At 41.0% G+C, this 17,139-nt stretch overlaps 1 protein-coding gene across 1 annotated transcript in view; it reads left to right on the top strand.

Annotated features, from left to right (window-relative positions):
* Window positions 1–11,266: 11,266 nt before the first annotated feature.
* colec12 (collectin sub-family member 12) overlaps window positions 11,267–17,139 on the top strand; it is a 42,894-nt gene continuing 37,021 nt past the window's right edge. The window contains exons 1-2 of the mRNA XM_046051145.1: window positions 11,267–11,616; window positions 14,762–14,812. Coding sequence (XP_045907101.1) covers window positions 11,541–11,616; window positions 14,762–14,812 — 127 coding nt within the window. The 5' untranslated portion in view covers window positions 11,267–11,540. The remainder of the gene's footprint in view (window positions 11,617–14,761; window positions 14,813–17,139) is intronic.

Genomic DNA, 17,139 nt, shown 5'->3' with positions numbered 1-17,139 from the left:
TACCAGTTACCAGTTTATTTGGTACATCTAGCTAAATTTAATGCAGTCTAATCCAACATTTCTGCAATAAATCCTACCTTCATGAAAATGATAATATTTTGTTGCAACTGTATGATCATTTTGGATCACATGGACCGGTGTTTCTGAGTCAGTGAGGCCATGCTAAATAAAAGAGACTCAGCTGTTTATAACGCAATCCAGTTCACCAGACCACAAACTACAAAATGAACAAATAATAATATTAATTCTAAATAAAAACTGGACATTCCTCACTAACTTTCATTACCACAGTGGAAAAATATTCCTTTACAAATACATATATATATATATATTAGGTTCACCGCTTATAAAATGAAACATTCTGCTATGCATCAACACTATTTCAGGATACATCATTTCCGAAATGTCTTTGGAGCTCGAGGAAACTCAGAGCTCAGGTACGGTACACTTGAGAGGACAGATCTATTAAAACAGATTACAACAGATATAAGTTAAATATAAACATATTAAATGCTTATCATACAAACTTAATAATCACACAGTTCCAACTGATCTGACTTGAAAATCTCCCAAGTGGAGGGAGATTATGAATATTTTTACTTTTTGAGGAGCCATACATCTTGCTACAAACACTGCCTTCAGAAACAGCTTGTTAACTTATAAGAAGGCAGAGCATGACTGTCTCCACCGTAACGTTATAGGACTAAAGTGTTAACTAATTTACAGCAGTTCAGTGCAAATGTAATGGAGTTAAAAATGCACTTTAATAATTCATATTTTCAAATTTGCATCTGTGGATTTTATCTATCATTTAATGATTTTATTGAATATTTGTGAATTTTATCTCATTGAGTGGTTTTTATTTATCTGGCTTATGGCTTATCCGCCATTTTTACCATGGCAGACTGGCCGTGTCATTAGCCCGATATGCTGCTTGGCGACCGTCAGGTTGTGATCTTGGGTAAATCAGCGGTAGTCTTAGGTGTGAACTACACAATGACGCATCAAAACGGCTCCCCGACAAATTTCTGACGCATCGCCTACGTCTGCCAGATATCTAGCATGCCAAATATCTGGAAGAGTCGGCCGACCCGACATCCACATCCAGCCAATAAGAGCAGGCAGCAGGCAGAGCAGACAGCTACTTTTTCACGCAAAACACTTTTTACTCACCTTTAGCTCAGAATCAGAATCCGCTTTATTGCCAGGTATGTGTACACATACGAGAAATTCGACTCAGGATTGTACATTGCTCACAATGTGCTTACTCGTACAAAAATACCATAACACAATAATAATAAAATAAAATCAGACACAAACTACAGTATAGACAACACTAACATACACAATATGAACAAAACAATATAAGCAAAAGGAAAGCAAAGGATGCAAGAATAAACTATTATTCTCATTATGTACATATGTACAAGGTGGATATGATATACAGGTACACATGTACACAGTGTGATGGAACATAGTGCAAAGGATGCTGGAAAAAATAAATAAGACCTATGACCTTATGACCTCAGGTAGGTGTATTGGTATACAATATATAAAATATGACATAGTATGAACAGCACTGAAATAGAGAATGGTGAATAAATAAATAAGTGGAAACCAGTAAACAGGTGGCTGATTAGAGACAGAGTTAGAGGAATTGTTCCTGACACTGTGAGTCAGAAATCAGCTGTTCATCAGAGTGAATGCTTGTGGGAAGAAACTGCTTCTGTGTCTGTTGGTTTTGGCGTACAGTGCTCTGTAGCGCCTACCAGAGGGGAGGAGCTGGAACAGGTTGTGTCTGGGTGAGATGGATCTGCAGTGATGTTTCCTGCCTGTTTCCTGACTCTGGAAATGTATAAGTCCTGAATGGAGGGCAGGTTGGCACCGATTATTTTTTTCTGCAGTCCTGACTGTCCATTGTAGTCTGTCCCTGTCCTTTTTGGTGAACAGAAACTGAGAGAACAGAACAGACTGGATGATGGCTGTGTAGAACTGGATCAGCAGCTCCTTAGGCAGGTTGAGCTTCCTGAGCTGACGCAGGAAGTACGTCCTCTGGTGGGCCTTTTTGATAATGGTGTCAGTTGGGCTCCCACTTCAGGTCCTGGGATATAGTGGATCCCAGAAACCTGAAGGATTCCACAGCAGACACAGGGCTGTTGAGTATGGTGATGGGGGGCAGAGTGGGGGGGCTCCTCCTGAAGGCCACGGTCATCTCCACAGTTTTGAGCGTGTTAAGCTCCAGGTTGTTCTGACCGCACCAGAGAGCCAGCTGATCAACCTCCATTCTGTAGGCCGACTCATCACCGTCCCGGGTGAGGCCGATGACTGTTGTGTCGTCAGCGAACTTCAGGAGTTTGACAGATGGGTCTCCTGAGGTGCAGTCGTTGGTGTAGAGGGAGAAGAGCAGTGGGGAGAGCACACACCCCTGGGGGGAACCATTGCTGATAGTCCGGGTGCTGGATGTGATGTTTCCCAGCTTCACCTGCTGACTCCTGTCATTCTCCTGAATTGAGTTTGTGATCCACTGACAGGTGGAGGCTGGCACTGTGAGCTGGGTGAGTTTGGTGCTGAGGATGTCCGGGATGATGGTGTTGAACGCCGAGCTGAAGTCCACGAACAGGATCCTTGCATATGTCCCTGGAGAGTCGAGGTGTTGCAGGATTTGGTGCAGACCCAAGTTGACAGCATCATCCACTGAACCGTTAGCCCTGTAGGCAAACTGCAGGGGGGCCAGCAGGGGGCCCGTAATGTCCTTCAGGTGGGCCAACACCAGTCTTTCAAAGGACTTCATGACTACAGATGTCAGGGCGACGGGCCTGTAGTCATTTAGTCCACAGATGGTGGGTTTTTTTTGGACCGGGATGACTGTGGAGCGTTTGAAGCAGGAGGGAACTTCACACAGCTCCAGTGATTTGTAGAAGATCTGAGTGAAGATGGGGGCCAGCTGGTCCGAACAGATTTTCAGGCAGGATGGAGACACCGTCAGGGCCAGGAGCCTTCCTGATCTTCTGCCTTTGGAAGAGGTGGCTCACATCCTCTTCACAGATCTTGAGTGCAGGTGAGAGGTCAGAGGGGGAAGGTGACTGTTTGAAGATGGCTTTGGAGTGGGGGAGAGGTGTGACTCTGGGCTTTTCAAACCTACAGTAGAAACCATTCAGCTCGTCTGCCAGTTGTTGAGTACCAGCAGTGTTGGGGGATGGTCTCTTGTAGTTTGTGAGTGTCCGTAGGCTTCTCCACACTGACGCAGGGTCGTTGGCTGCAAAGCTGTTATTTAGCTTTTCAGCATAGCACCTCTTTGCAGCTTTGACCTCTTTAGTCAGTATGTTCCTGGCCTGGTTGTACAAAACTCTGTCCCCACTTCTGAAGGCCTCCTCTTTGGTCTGACGAAGCTGCCTGAGTTTCGTTGTGAACCAGGGTTTTTGGTTGTTATATGTGCGGAAGGTTTTAGTCGGCACACACATGTAAGATGTCACAGTGTCAGTTAGTTTGTCCAGATCAGTGGCTGCAGCCTCAAAAACACTCCAGTCAGTGCAGTCAAAGCAGGCCTGTAACTCCAGCTTTGACTCGTTGGTCCATCTTTTCACAGACTTTACTACAGGTTTAGCAGATTTCAGTTTTTGCCTGTGTGTCGGGATAACATGAACCAGACAGTGATCAGAGAGTCCCAAGGCTGCACGGGGAACAGAGCGATAGGCGTCCTTTAATGTTGTGTAGTAGTGGTCCAGTGTGTTAGTGTCCCTGGTGGGACACTTAATATGCTGTCTGTACTTTGGAAGTTCATGACTGAGGTTTGCTTTGTTAAAGTCCCCAAGAACAATGAACAGGGAGTCTGGATGTTTTTTCTCCATGTTAGTTATCTGGTCGGCCAGGTGTAGTAACGCCTCGCTAACACAGGCCTAAAGGTGGAATGTAAACAGCAACCAGAACCAACGAGGAAAACTCCCGCGGTGAATAAAACGGTTTACAGTTTATAAATAATGTCTCTAGGTGAGGCCTGCATGATTTCTTCAACACTGTGACATCTGTGCACCAACCTTCATTTATATAGAAACAGAGCCCACCTCCCCATGTTTTTCCCGTGAGCTCCCTTTCGCGATCCGCGTGGATGAGATTAAATCCCGGTAGGTGAAGTGCGCTGTTCGGGATGAGCCAGGATTCGGTGAAACATAGGGCAGCAGATATGCAGAAGTACGAGTTAGTTCTGTTGAGGAGAAGCAGTTTGTCCATTTTGTTGGCCAGAGAGTGAACAATTGGCAGGTGGATTAAAGGGAGCGCAGTGCGAAATCACCTCTGTCTCATCTTAACCAGCGCACCTGCCTCCCCTGCGCCGTTTCCGAAGGATCCCAAACAGAGCTGCCGCTCCTCCAACTAGTAACTCCGGGAAAGTTCCAGGGTCAATAAAGAGCGGTGGAATAGTATGAGCAGTTGAAAGTCCAATGTTTAAGAGCTCTTCTCTGCTAAAAGTTACCAGAGAGGGACAGCAGAAAACAGCATTAATTAACAAAAACACAAAAAGCATTACGGAGCCTAATCCCAAGGCGGCCGTCTGCGGCACCATCTTGTAGTCAGACAATCCCTGCTGCCTGCCTGTGATAATCCATTCTTTCACCCATATTTTTTGTCTTTATAAATGCTTTCTTTATAATAACAATAAATTTGGTTTGGAGACCAGCCTCGGGTGACAGCTCGCTTCCGTAACTGCGTGACTTCAAGACTCCCATCACAAGACGGCAAGTTGTGCAGTGTGAACGGCCCCATCAGCCGATGCTGAAAGTCATGTAGTCAGCACAAGGCATTACCTTAATAATTGCCTTTCTGTTAACATTACTGCGCCTAAAAACAGAACTTTTTCACTTACCAAACCAAAGTGCAGACAGTCGTCAAACCATGTGTTTCAGCCACTGGTGGTAAGTTACGTTAGCTAATGGTTGCTAACGTTAGCATAACCGGAATGCAGACAAACTGACTCCATATACTGCCTCCGGTCATCCCAGTGGGAGAATGTTATAAAATAAAGTCAGAACAGAAAAAAACACTTTCACAGCACTGCAAAGAAAGCTGGGTTCTCTCGAATTTTGTAAATTAGTTATAATAATTAACAGTTTTTCAATCAACATTGTGCAATGTTGGGCAACGGGCTTCCCCGTTTGGTGGGCGTGTCAGAGGTGTTACCCAATCAGCTGCGAACACATTTGTAAACACAGCTGTGGTTAAAAATGCAGTAAAAAATCAGTGGGCTTAGGTTTGTTCAAGGCACCACCGTTTCCATTTAAAAATATATATTTTGCTACATTTTGTCCACTGAATATACAGTGGACAAAAGCAATCCAGCGTTTTGGGCAGCTTGATTGCATACAAAGTCAATGCAAAGACGCGAATTCGCTCTGGGCGGCGCGAAATTCGCTGGTTTGCCCGAGTTCAAATTTTTCAACTTGTGCGAGAAATTTGCTTGACGCAATGTTGCGAAAGCCTATCAGCGGTGAGCGTTGTTTGGAGAGGATCAGGCGAGCGGTGTAATGACAATCCACTGGCCGACAGGGAACTGCTAAAGAAGGGGAAGTGGACAGGGAGTAGCGCTGCAGCTTTTAGAAAAATAAACACCCGTAGTAGTCTGGATTCTGCTCTGACAACTACGCCGTTTACCAGCGGGAGGAGGTCAGAGTTAACTGGTTTTATTAAATTAGCTTTTTACTTTAGTTTTTGGAATTACAACTTGATTTATCTTCACTCACGCTTCTCAGCAGCTAGCTTCCATGCACATCCGGTTCCACTGTTGTTGTTAGCGTCGGATGGCACCAGAGTTCTGCTGGACTACTACTTCATTTTTATATAAAAACCGGACAAAGCTGGACATTACTTGGAGAAAAGAAAGCGAGGAAGTTGAACTACCTGGTGAGTTTAGAAAATGTGTGTCTGTAACTTTATTCCAGCTGTCGTTGTACTTTACTGTGAACAGGTTAGCATAGCATAGCCCTGATCGATCTGAACTCCATTCAGTAAACACGTAATTTAAAAGTTGTCGTCCTGCTGACTTGCTGACAGACCTGACAAAGTATGAATTCATATGTTTAACAAAACAGCATCATATTGTAGTTATTTCAGCATCAGTTTGATCCGTTTATTGCAATAAAATCAGAGCCTAGGGTTTACTTTGTGTTCATATAGCTGTAGTATCCGCGGGCTGTGTTTATTTGCTTAAAACGCTTGTGAGTGAACTCTCAAAATGTCCAGCGGTCAAACTCGGACGAGTAAAGCGAGGCGAATATTAAATTTGCTTTCGGTGTGAACGCAGATCCAGTGGTGACGTCAAGGTCCTCCAGTCGCGCCCTCGCTCACGCCATGCCCCCTTCATATTTCAGCATCATTTGGCACCAAAACTTCGTGACGTACGAAGCTTTGACGTCATCGGTCACGTGTAATGGTCACATACATATATTACTGATTTACTTTCACAGCCCCTTCAAAAGTGTTTGGCAGTCATATTAGCTAGTTAAATAAATCCTTATTAATGCTTGTATGTTGTTCCTGAAATGTAAGTTGCTTTGGACAAAAGTGTCTACCAAATGAGTAAATGTAAAACTGACAGTCTTGTCTCAGTAATGTTGAGTTAAAGTAACATTGCTATAGGTGGTGGTCTTGACAAACTGTTGTTTCTTTTAGGGATGGGTATTAAATGTACCCCAGAGCTAAATTATTAAAGATTGTAATGTTGGTATTGATGAGCTGCAACGTTACTGGTTCTTTTATCTCTGCTTCTTAAGTTTTGGTGTAAGTTAGTTTAATATAATGCTGCAGCATCTGCCTCATACACACCAAGCAAAGTCAGCAGAGCTTAGCGCTGAACGGGCGGTGGGGCCAGTAAAGTGAACCAGGTAGAGTGTATTCCACTTACATAATAAATACATTTAGTCATTTAACTCATGCTTTTATCCAAAGCGACCTACAATTGCTATATATGTTAAAGGTGGCACGCCTCTGGAGCAATTAGGAGTTAAGTGTCTTGCTCAGGGACACTGATGGAAGTGTCACAGTTGAAATCGAACGCAGGTCTCTCACACCAAAGACATAAGTTTTATCCACTGCCCCACAACCAATAAGTATGCTCATTACTGTATGTACACTAGCTAAATTTATTTAGCGAATTTACCTTTTGGGTGTAGTTTATTCAAAATCTTACTCTACTTGTTATTCAAAGATGTATTAGTAACAATGTTCCAAAATTATGTGGAATTGCATATTTCTTTATTGGAAGATTTTACATCATTTTACACCCTGCGAAAGCATGTATTAATCCCCACGGACATTATTTCTAAATGTACCTGCTTTGCACCTGCCTCGACTTCTCCCTGCATTTCCGCACACCTTTGCCTCTGATCTTTCACTGCAAACACACTGGCTTTCCCGCCTCTCTCTCCCTGTCTGCTCCCGTAGAGTTTCTCCATAAGCAGAAGGTTATGTTTTATAAAGTCACAGAAAAGACGCAGGACTCGTAATTTTTCTGGATATTTCCACCCGTGATCCTTTTTCACAGCAGCAGGTGCACCGCATGCCAGCTTGTTAATGTAGCCTATCAACGGTATTGTCCATCCCAGTGATTCATTGTTGACATTGTCCAATGCCAGAGTGTGAGTGTGTTCTCTAAATTAAATGGAGTTTGGTATAAACAGTAACTGCATTAGTTTAAAGGCCCGACCAGAGTCTTGGTGATGACTTAGGGCTAGCTGGTGAACTTAATTAACTGGTGAACTAACTAACGGCTAACGTGCTAATCAGTTTGGGCAGTGCTAAGTAGGGATGGGATCGAGACCTGGTTCTAAAAGGACCTGGTTCCAAAATTTCTCAAAACCTGAAAATCAATAAGGTCCGAGCTTATCAATACTGCTATCGAGACTAGTGGGTCCTATAATGTAACGTTATGTCTCAGGCGTCTAAACTGATTTATCTTGAGACACGATGGATAAGAAACCTAATATTTCTAATGATGGCACCGAAACAGGGTATTAAACAGGCCCAGGATTGTTTATCATCAGGCTGCAGCCTCTGTTGCTCTCTGTCGGCTCACTCAGACACAGACACACACACACATACACACAGCGGCCAGCAGAGTGAGATGCGGTGCCGTCGCGGTGGAGACCTTCTTGAGTAAAAAGACAATACTTTAGCAATACACCTGTCTGTAAGGTCTGTCCTCAGTCTGTCACCCTGTAGGTTTTATACAAGCACAGCTAACACTAGCTTGGCATTAGCCAAATGTTAAAAACAAGCTAAATAGAAAGCTGTCTGTCTAGAGCACAGACAGGTCTATAGTCTTAAAAACTCAGCTGCTGGCTGACACAAACCAGCCGCTCCTCCTTCTACCTGGTAACGTTACCTGCAGCCAGCGAGAGAGGAGGAGGGACTGATAACGTTACAGACTGATGTTATTCTTTCTAAACGTCACTCAATACTTGTGATGTCAGATAAAGTTATTGAGTTACTTTGCTGTTGTAAACATTAGTTGCTGCTCTAGAAACAAGATTTAGCTGTATTTAAAATATTAAATTAAAAACAACCAGGCAGTTAATATACACATTTCAATATATGTTTATTTGTTGCAAGTGATATCATCTCATTATATAACATTATCGCACATTGAATATTTTCCTCATATTGGTATCGATACAGAATCGGATCGTTAAGCAGTATCAATAATGGTATCAATATCAATAAAAATTAACGATCTTCATCCCTATTCATAATGGCCTTAAAAGTCTTAAATTTGACCAGGTGAAACCTGCTGAAACCTCGATGTTCCATTACCTCGTCTACCTGACTTAGCAATTTGCATGGTGTGGAACTTAATTTATTAGCTATCTTTATTTTCTTATGATTCCATAAAACAAAAACAAAATTAAAAAATCACTTAACACCAAACAATCTCATTAAGGATCTGAAATAGAGAATGTTATTGCAAAAAAGAATGAAAATAAATTGGTTATCAAAATTGTTGCTGGTTAATTGAGTGAGTTTCCATTAGTATTTGAGTCTAGCACAATACATTTTTTGAGTAGATTTTCATCAGAGTATACGTTGTGCAAAGGTGCATTTACTGAGTAAAGAATTAGTGGAATTTAATTTTAATAAGCATCAGTGAATCAATGTAATTTAGTATGCAGAAATTAAAGGTTTTTTAAAAATCTATTATATTTCAGTTAAGGTTTACTCAAATATTATTACCACTACTGTAAAAGTTTGAGGTAATCAGTTTCCACAAATATTTTGAGTGTTCTAAACTTGTTTGGGTTTACAGTGCAGAGTATTTTTAGTAAAAGGAAACATTAGTAGGAAACTGTTTCATATCTCCACTGGAATGTGAGGGGCTTGGGTTGAAAGGTTCCTCTGTCCCCGTCTCTTCACTGGTGCCCCATCTACCACAAAAATGTGCCCTTCTTTGCATGCTTTGACCCAGAAAATAGGGTCCTCACTGGATAATAATCAAAAACAGCCAGTGCTTCAGGTCAGTCTGCATCCTTGCTGACACAGTCGACACCTGGTTCCCATAACACTGCAGGGATAAATGTTCTTCCCATGTTCTCCCGCGGTTGACCTAAACATAAAACAGTTGACTATAAAAAGATCTGAGGCTACATGCACGCAATCACTCATAGAGGAATAAATGTACATTACAAAAAAGGTTTGTACACAAGTTGAACTTATTAAGAAATTGATCATGGAGAAATAACATTGTTTGTTAATCTGATGTTTGCATTTTAGAAAGATTTATAAACTTCAAGGTGTAGCAGTAGGGCCCTATGACCAGCTCACTTAGTGTGCTTGTGTTTCATTTTGTGGTACTGATCAAAGCATGCAGTCCCAAACTGAAGAGATAAACAGGTGCAGGGGATAAACTGGTATACAGAGACCTTAAGTAATGGATGAAACAGTTAAAGGGTGGGAACCAGAAGGTCTGAGAGAGAACTAACAGCAGATGTTAAGAATAAATATACATTGAACTTTGTGTAATAGCCTTCTGTGGGCACATGAAAAATGGCACTGAGTGATCACTGAGCCAGTGCATTTGTGTAATTTAAAGCTGCTGTAATCCATATAACAAATGACTGTGTATTGTGAAAGGCACCCCTCATTGTGACAAACCTAAAGATGATCACCTGTCTGCAGCTCCCCTCAGCTCTGCAGAGCTTTGTATCTTTCAGCTCATTGGTTTGGTTTTGTGGCTCACAACTTTTCTGTTTGGTTCAGTCCCACTGCTCTTATCAGTATTGTTTTCAGCCGTAGCAGGCAGCTGTTTTCAGTGAAAACGCTCTGATAAACCTACTGTGCAATAAGCCAAATGGCAGACAGATAAAGTTAGAGAATAGCTGGTGGACCAGGTGGAGCATTTAACAATTAAACAGCCGGATATTTCCCTCAGGAGTTGGTGAAGACCAAAAACGGAGCTAAAAGGAGAGTAAATATTGGATTTACATTCACCAAGCTTGTTGTGCAGGGTCCAAGAGTTTCTGCACTTCTGGAATTAAATGTTGCAAAATGTTGTAGTGGGAATAGTCATGTATAAATCATTACGTTTTAGATGATCATATATTTTACTTCAAACTTAAATGAGACAATTGTCCAATAGTTACAAAGAGTAAAATTTAAGCAAACATTAATTTATATTTAATTTACTTTTTCAACTTTTCAAACTCATAAGGTCCAGCCAGACATTTTTTTAATTAAAAATGTAATTTACAAAGGAAGGAACAACATATAGCCTAGCTTTAGGTGTGGCTGTAGACTGACACAGCTTCTTTTCCCTCTATTCAACATTCAAATTGAGGCAATCACAATGAATCCTATATTGATAACACAGTGGCTGCGATTTTAGTGGACGAAAGTCCTGCAGTATGTCCTTTTAATGGGAATGTGACCAAATACAACATACAGGTCAACTGCTTTTATTTTGACATCCACAACCCCACATGTTGCACCAAGTAGCATGGTGTTGGTCGCTGATTTGCCATGTAGTGCTACTATAGACGTATAAACAGTGTGTTATCCGACACTACTGGTTCTTATTCAGCGTAATTGTGCACAATCTCAAAAATACAGACACGCACACACAGCAACCAGAGGTGCAGACGGTGCGTACAGATGTGGGAACACGTGGTTCCTCCAAGCAGCCTTACGGGCGCACTACTTCCTCTCACGTTTGGATTCCTTCACTTTTTGAGTTTCTCCCGTTACTGCTGCGGTTACCACAAGAGTGCTGAGCTGGACTAGGATACAACCTCACTTCGGCATCTTTCCAAACTACCAGATAAATAAGAAGATCGTGCTGTTCTCTTGCTCTTGTAACTCCTACTTGCAACAAAGTGCTTTACTTTTTTTGTTGCAGCATCTGAGGCGCATCTGAAGTTACCTGCGCTGTAGGAGATCGTCCGCACGGTGAAGAGTCACGCATGGAGCTTTGAGTTGTAATTTCTACTACTCTAGAAAACAGTGGATATTGGGATACTACACAGATCCAAGGTGCCGTGCGCTCAAAGGGAGCTTTTGGGCAAATGCCATTGCGATGCTGTGGATGTGACTTCAAACAACAGCTTCACAACGGTAGAGTCCTGAAAACCACAATGAAAGGTAGGCTCTTTTATTAGAGGCATATATAAGACAGAAAAAAATCGGAAATGAGCTGAAGCGCACAGCAGTATCACTGACAATCATTTGATCTATTTTTCTGCACGTGCAATATTCCTCTCGCGCTTCCTTTGTCACTTTTCTGCCTCTTTCTCCCAGTCTGAGACCTGAGGAATGCGTGGGCTACAACTTGCGTCTGACATCTGGCTTTAATTAAGGGACTCTGTCTGGGATTGTTTGCATCTGGCTGCTGCTGCACATCAAACGCTAACCTACACTAACAGAACTATTCACAACAGAGCCAAAAAATACGATTATAGCTTCACCAAGAGACAGCATTTTTAGTCATGTTGTGTAAGTAGCCTTAGCCTATAAAATATGCTGTTATTATAATTATTATTAAACTGCTTTCTTTTCATTTTTATGTTGCGCTTTTAAAACGTGCATGTGTTGGATCAAAGGTTTGTATTGGCTTAAAGAACTCACTGAAGGAAATACTGAGTCAGACTTAACTCCCGTTCTTCCAACTGCTTTACTGTGGTACCCTATATGACTTCGCGCGCGCGCGCGCACTTGCGCTCACCCGGGCACTTAACCCAGTGACTTGCTGCCTTTATGCTTTCAACACATTACTGCGAATTTTACAGACCGAATACTGGCTTACATGAGTCATCGTGGTCAACAACTCAGGATTTTAAATAAAGGTTTATTTTGAGTTTGCCTAGATGGGAAACTCGTGGTGACCCGATGTTTTGGACGCTGCTAAATGTCATCCAAACCCACTGACGAAGGCAGGAGACTGGCCCCTTATCGCCTTATCCAAACACTACTTGACTCCCGCTGCCGTGTGGTCAATCTTAGAATAACACAAAGCTCCGCATTGTGGGCATTGATAACAACTCACAGTAAACCCGTGATGTGAGTGACTGGCATGTTGGCCGCTTCCTGTTACTACTGTAAGTGCACTGAGAGGCAATGGGACTTACCAAGAACACCATTATGTTTTTGTTGTTAAAGGACTGGAGCTGGAGCTATCACTTGTTTTGTGTATTTGATTTATTCCAGATTTTTGTTTAGTGTTTTGCTTTTTGTAGTTCTTTTTTTTTGTATTTGGCAGCACTATAGACACCTTGGGTTTATATATGTGTAGGTAGGTAAGTGTAGGCCCACTGTACGACCAGCATGCAGGTCTATCATTTGTCCTAATTTTGTTTTTTACCACAGCTGGAAAGTCATGATTTCTTTGTTATTTGTTTGTTTGATTGCTAAGGATGGACAGAACACTTCTGGAGCTTGATGGTTTATTCTTGACCCTGGAAATAGCACTTTGGCACAAAAAATAAAAAATCTAAGCACAAAGTCCTTTTCTTGATTTTTCTGTCTCTCTAGGCATTCACCAGCAGACATAATTTGCTCATCCACTGAAAAAGGCCATGGAAGAACCATGAAGAGGATCTTATTATAAAAAAACATCTCTGTCAAACTGCCAAAACTTAGTGTATGGACAATGGACTTCTTCTGCCTGCATGCAGTTTATTTCCATGCACCAGTGGCCTTCTGGTGTCAAGCTTGTTTGATTTTGATTATGGAGAAAAAGTCACTGCAATGACAAATACTGACATGTTACAGGGTGTATGAAAGCATAATAGTCAGTGGTCAATAGTCAATAGTCAGGACATATTGCAGTATGTCATCAGTCCCTGTGATCACATATTAGGTGATTTGCAAGCCAGAAGATGTCTAGATTAAGGCTGAGCTGAATTTGCTCAGAAAAATAACAGTTTTTAGTCTAGTTACCAAATATAACAATTGTTTCATCATTTCAGTGAGAACATGTTAATATGAAGCAGATGCTAACTATATCTTGATATATACATTAAAATGCTGTCTGACCAGGAATAATGTGTAATTTTGGCGTCTAAAACCTCTCACTTTTCACCCAAATTTAGCTCAGATTTAGCCAAGATGCATAGATATCTTTTTGACTGCAAAATCACCAAATCAGTGCTCACTGGGCTCTAGTCCTGTGATGTTGAGCAATCCGTCTTAAGTATCATGGCCCCATACAGCAAAATATTTATTCCCAAATCCAAAGTACACTGAGTTTGACTCACATCTATCTATCTGCAAATTCGCTCAGTTTTCAACCCTTTGGGTAAAATGTGATGAACTCCATTTCCCCTGAATGGCTCTTGAACAGCCAAACATACTTACGGTAACATTACCATTGTAATGGGAAGCAATCATGTAGCTTGGAAACACAAACAGGAAACAGGGTATTGGGAAAGCTACATTCCTCAAGTAAGATGTGGTTTCAAATTTTTTACAACTATTTAGATTGTTCTTGTCACCTCTTAACTCATGCTGCTCTCCGCCATGAGATGTCTGCTCAGAAGTCAATGTGATTTCTTACAGTTTTAAGACCCAGAAACAGACCTTTCTTAGCATTCCCAGATTACTATACATATTAACCTCAGGAAGATGAACACTCTATGAAGAATACAATGTCCCATCAGCTCTCCTCATTTGTCTGTTTTCACTATAAGGACCTACTCTAAACTTCTCTGATGGGCAGCCATTGCTCTCTTCTCGCCACACCTCGCTGCTTTTGGCATTATAGATGAAGATATACTTTTTTCTGAAGATCTTTGGTACATGTGGTGTTTCTTTATTTTCATTGGCCATGGATGATGACACAGACAAAAACCTTTGAAGTTGGCAAAGTACTTTCCCACAGGCATAAGAGCTGCTTGAAAGGAGGCAACATTTGGGTCCTGTCAGGCCATGGGAGATGGGAGTAATTCCACCAAGTGAAAGAAAAAGAAAGTTTACTTAAAAGAGCTGAGCTAATCTGAGCGAGACAGGGTGTATTTTTTTGTTCAATATGACTGCACAAAGAATGGCTTCAGTGGACTGTAACACAGGGATGGAACATGTTCTGTATCACTCTGACCTTATAAGCACTGAAAAATAGATCTTTAAAAAAAAAAATACAACCTCTATATTTAGATACTTTGACCCTTTCCCAATAAAATTAAGTTCTGCCTCAGTCTCTGTTTTTACTGTTAAAATGCATTATGAATTGTTTTGCAGATCATTATACCTTTACTTCACAGTTAATTTATTTGTTTTTGTCTTCTCCCTCCAGACGAATTTGCTGATGAGGACGAGGTGCAGTCCTTTGGATATAAGAGGTTTGGTAAGTATCAAGTGACTTCTCATCTTCCAGCACTTAACGGACCACCCTCACTGGTGGTGAAACATCATTGATGTCAATTCTCCAAATTATTGCATAAAGAATATATTCTTTAAAAACAGTATTTTTCTTGGCTGTAACCCACCTACAATAATCCACAAGGATAAACCGAGGCCACACCTTATTTCCCAGAAACAAACTTATTTTTGGCTGCTGCTTTCATTTGTATTCCTCTGTTATAACAGCAGTGGGGTACAGTGGAAAGGGAAACCACAGCATCCTGGGTGTTCCTGACCAGTCGACTCACTTTGCAACCTTATCAGCATCTCAGTGTACTTTTTTACTCAGCAAAAAACTGAACACAATAACTTGGTCTAAAACCAAGACAATCGGTCTCAAAATGGGTCTGCTGATTTCTGTAAAAGTATTTGTTTCTCAGAAAAAAAAATTTTCCAGACAGGTTCATAATCTCACACACTCATCAAGCAATAAGAATTATACCCACTGGCCAGATGTTGGTAACTCCCCAGCTGTGTGCAGCACTTTCAAAATGTTACATTAACACATTCCTTGTGTTCATGCAGACCTCGTGACACAAGCCACAATCATTTCCTCCAAGAGAGACTTTAGAAAAATATGCAAAACTTACTTTTGGAAATTAGTTGAAGGTTTTTGCCTGAAACTTGGTCTGAAAAGAAAAGATAACTTTCTATTTAATATGGATAATTTGATACTTGACTGCTGGACCAGCTGGAGGCCTATGTTTTAAGTTATCATTTTTTATTGTTATTTCTCAGTTTTTGATCTGTAGCATCAATGGCATGACCAATCATATTTATATTGGTGCTGTAAATCTAGAATTTATCATATGTGGCAAAAGGAAACAATACAACGTGCTTTATAGTATTGCCATTTATGTTTTCTTATTTTTACTTAGTCATTATCATTCACATGTCATTTATCAATCAAATACTTTTTTCTTTTTCTTTCTGTAGCTGTACAGCTGTGTTGCTGTACCACCAAATCTACACTTAAATTTAGTGTGTCCCACTGTTCCTACCATTTGCGGCTTGCAGCTATATTTCTTTCTCTCTTTAACTTTAGTGTGATGTATTAGTGTCTCCCGATAACTTTCTCCTCCTTCTGTCCCAGAACACAGATCACGTTTCAACACTTTGGGTTGAAATGGTCACAGTGGTCCCTCTGGTTTAAGAGGTGTTTTAGAGTATGTGTGTCATCCAGGCACTCAGCAGTCATATGTCAGGATGTGTGGGTGCAGTAGGGGTCCACGTTGTGTGTCAACGCAATCAATTTACACATGGGCACAAGTCTTACTGCCTAACCCCTGAATATGTGTTTTTAAAGAAAAATGTATGATTCAGACATTATTTATTCATAAAATCTGTACTTTTTACTCACTGTGGCTACTAAGCAGATGTGCAGGAGCAAGGGTTAAAGGAACACTCCACCAGTAATGTAACTTTTGAGTATCAAATACTCACATGTAGGCTTGTCAAAACATCTATATAAGATTCTCAAATAACACATCAACAAGGCAGTATAACTGGTGATGCAGATAGGCAACAAATTAAATGAAAAATCAACATCTTAGTTAGATTTTGGGCCATTTTGAGCTACAACAGCATCTTTAAAGCTACTTGGCATAGTTTATACATGTCTCTGACCACTACTGCAGGGATGAAAAATAATTCATCAAAAAATACAGTTCAGTACAGTTGGGTTGAGATCTGGTGACTGTGATAGATAGCATATGATTCACATCATTTTCGTACTCGTCAAACGATTTAGTGACCCCTTGTGCCCTGTACGGAAGCATTTGCATTTGTTGTTTCTCCGCACATTTGTTCAGGGTTTCTTTTAAAGCAATAGTTTGACATTTTGGGAAATACTCTTATTCGCTTTAGAGTTAGACAAGATTGACGCTGCTCAGTGCAAGGTAGAGACAGGAAGCAATTAGCCTAGCTTAGCATAAAGATTGGAAGAAGACAGCTTGCATATCCACGCAGTGACAAGACTCTAGGAACTCACAACTATGGCTGTTGTTTGCCTAAAGTAGCTACAGCATTTTTCTCCCCCTAAACTACATATTGTTGTTTTTACATTTCTGTTTGTGTATATATCAAAGACACAAGATAAAATGTGGCAATTAGTGAGCTTTAGAGGTGCTGGTAGATGTATTCTTGAACTTTGGACAGAACCAGGCTTGCTGTTTCCCTCTCCTCTTTTAATATTAAGGTAAGCTAATCACCTCATGGCTCCAAATTCTACACACAGACATGAGAGTGGTATAGATTTTATCATCTCACTCT

The sequence above is a fragment of the Micropterus dolomieu genome, linkage group LG06 (genome assembly GCF_021292245.1).
Source record: "Micropterus dolomieu isolate WLL.071019.BEF.003 ecotype Adirondacks linkage group LG06, ASM2129224v1, whole genome shotgun sequence".
Lineage (NCBI taxonomy): Eukaryota > Metazoa > Chordata > Actinopteri > Centrarchiformes > Centrarchidae > Micropterus > Micropterus dolomieu.
Note: the sequence above shows the minus strand (reverse complement) of the source record. Positions and strands in the feature narration are given on the sequence as shown.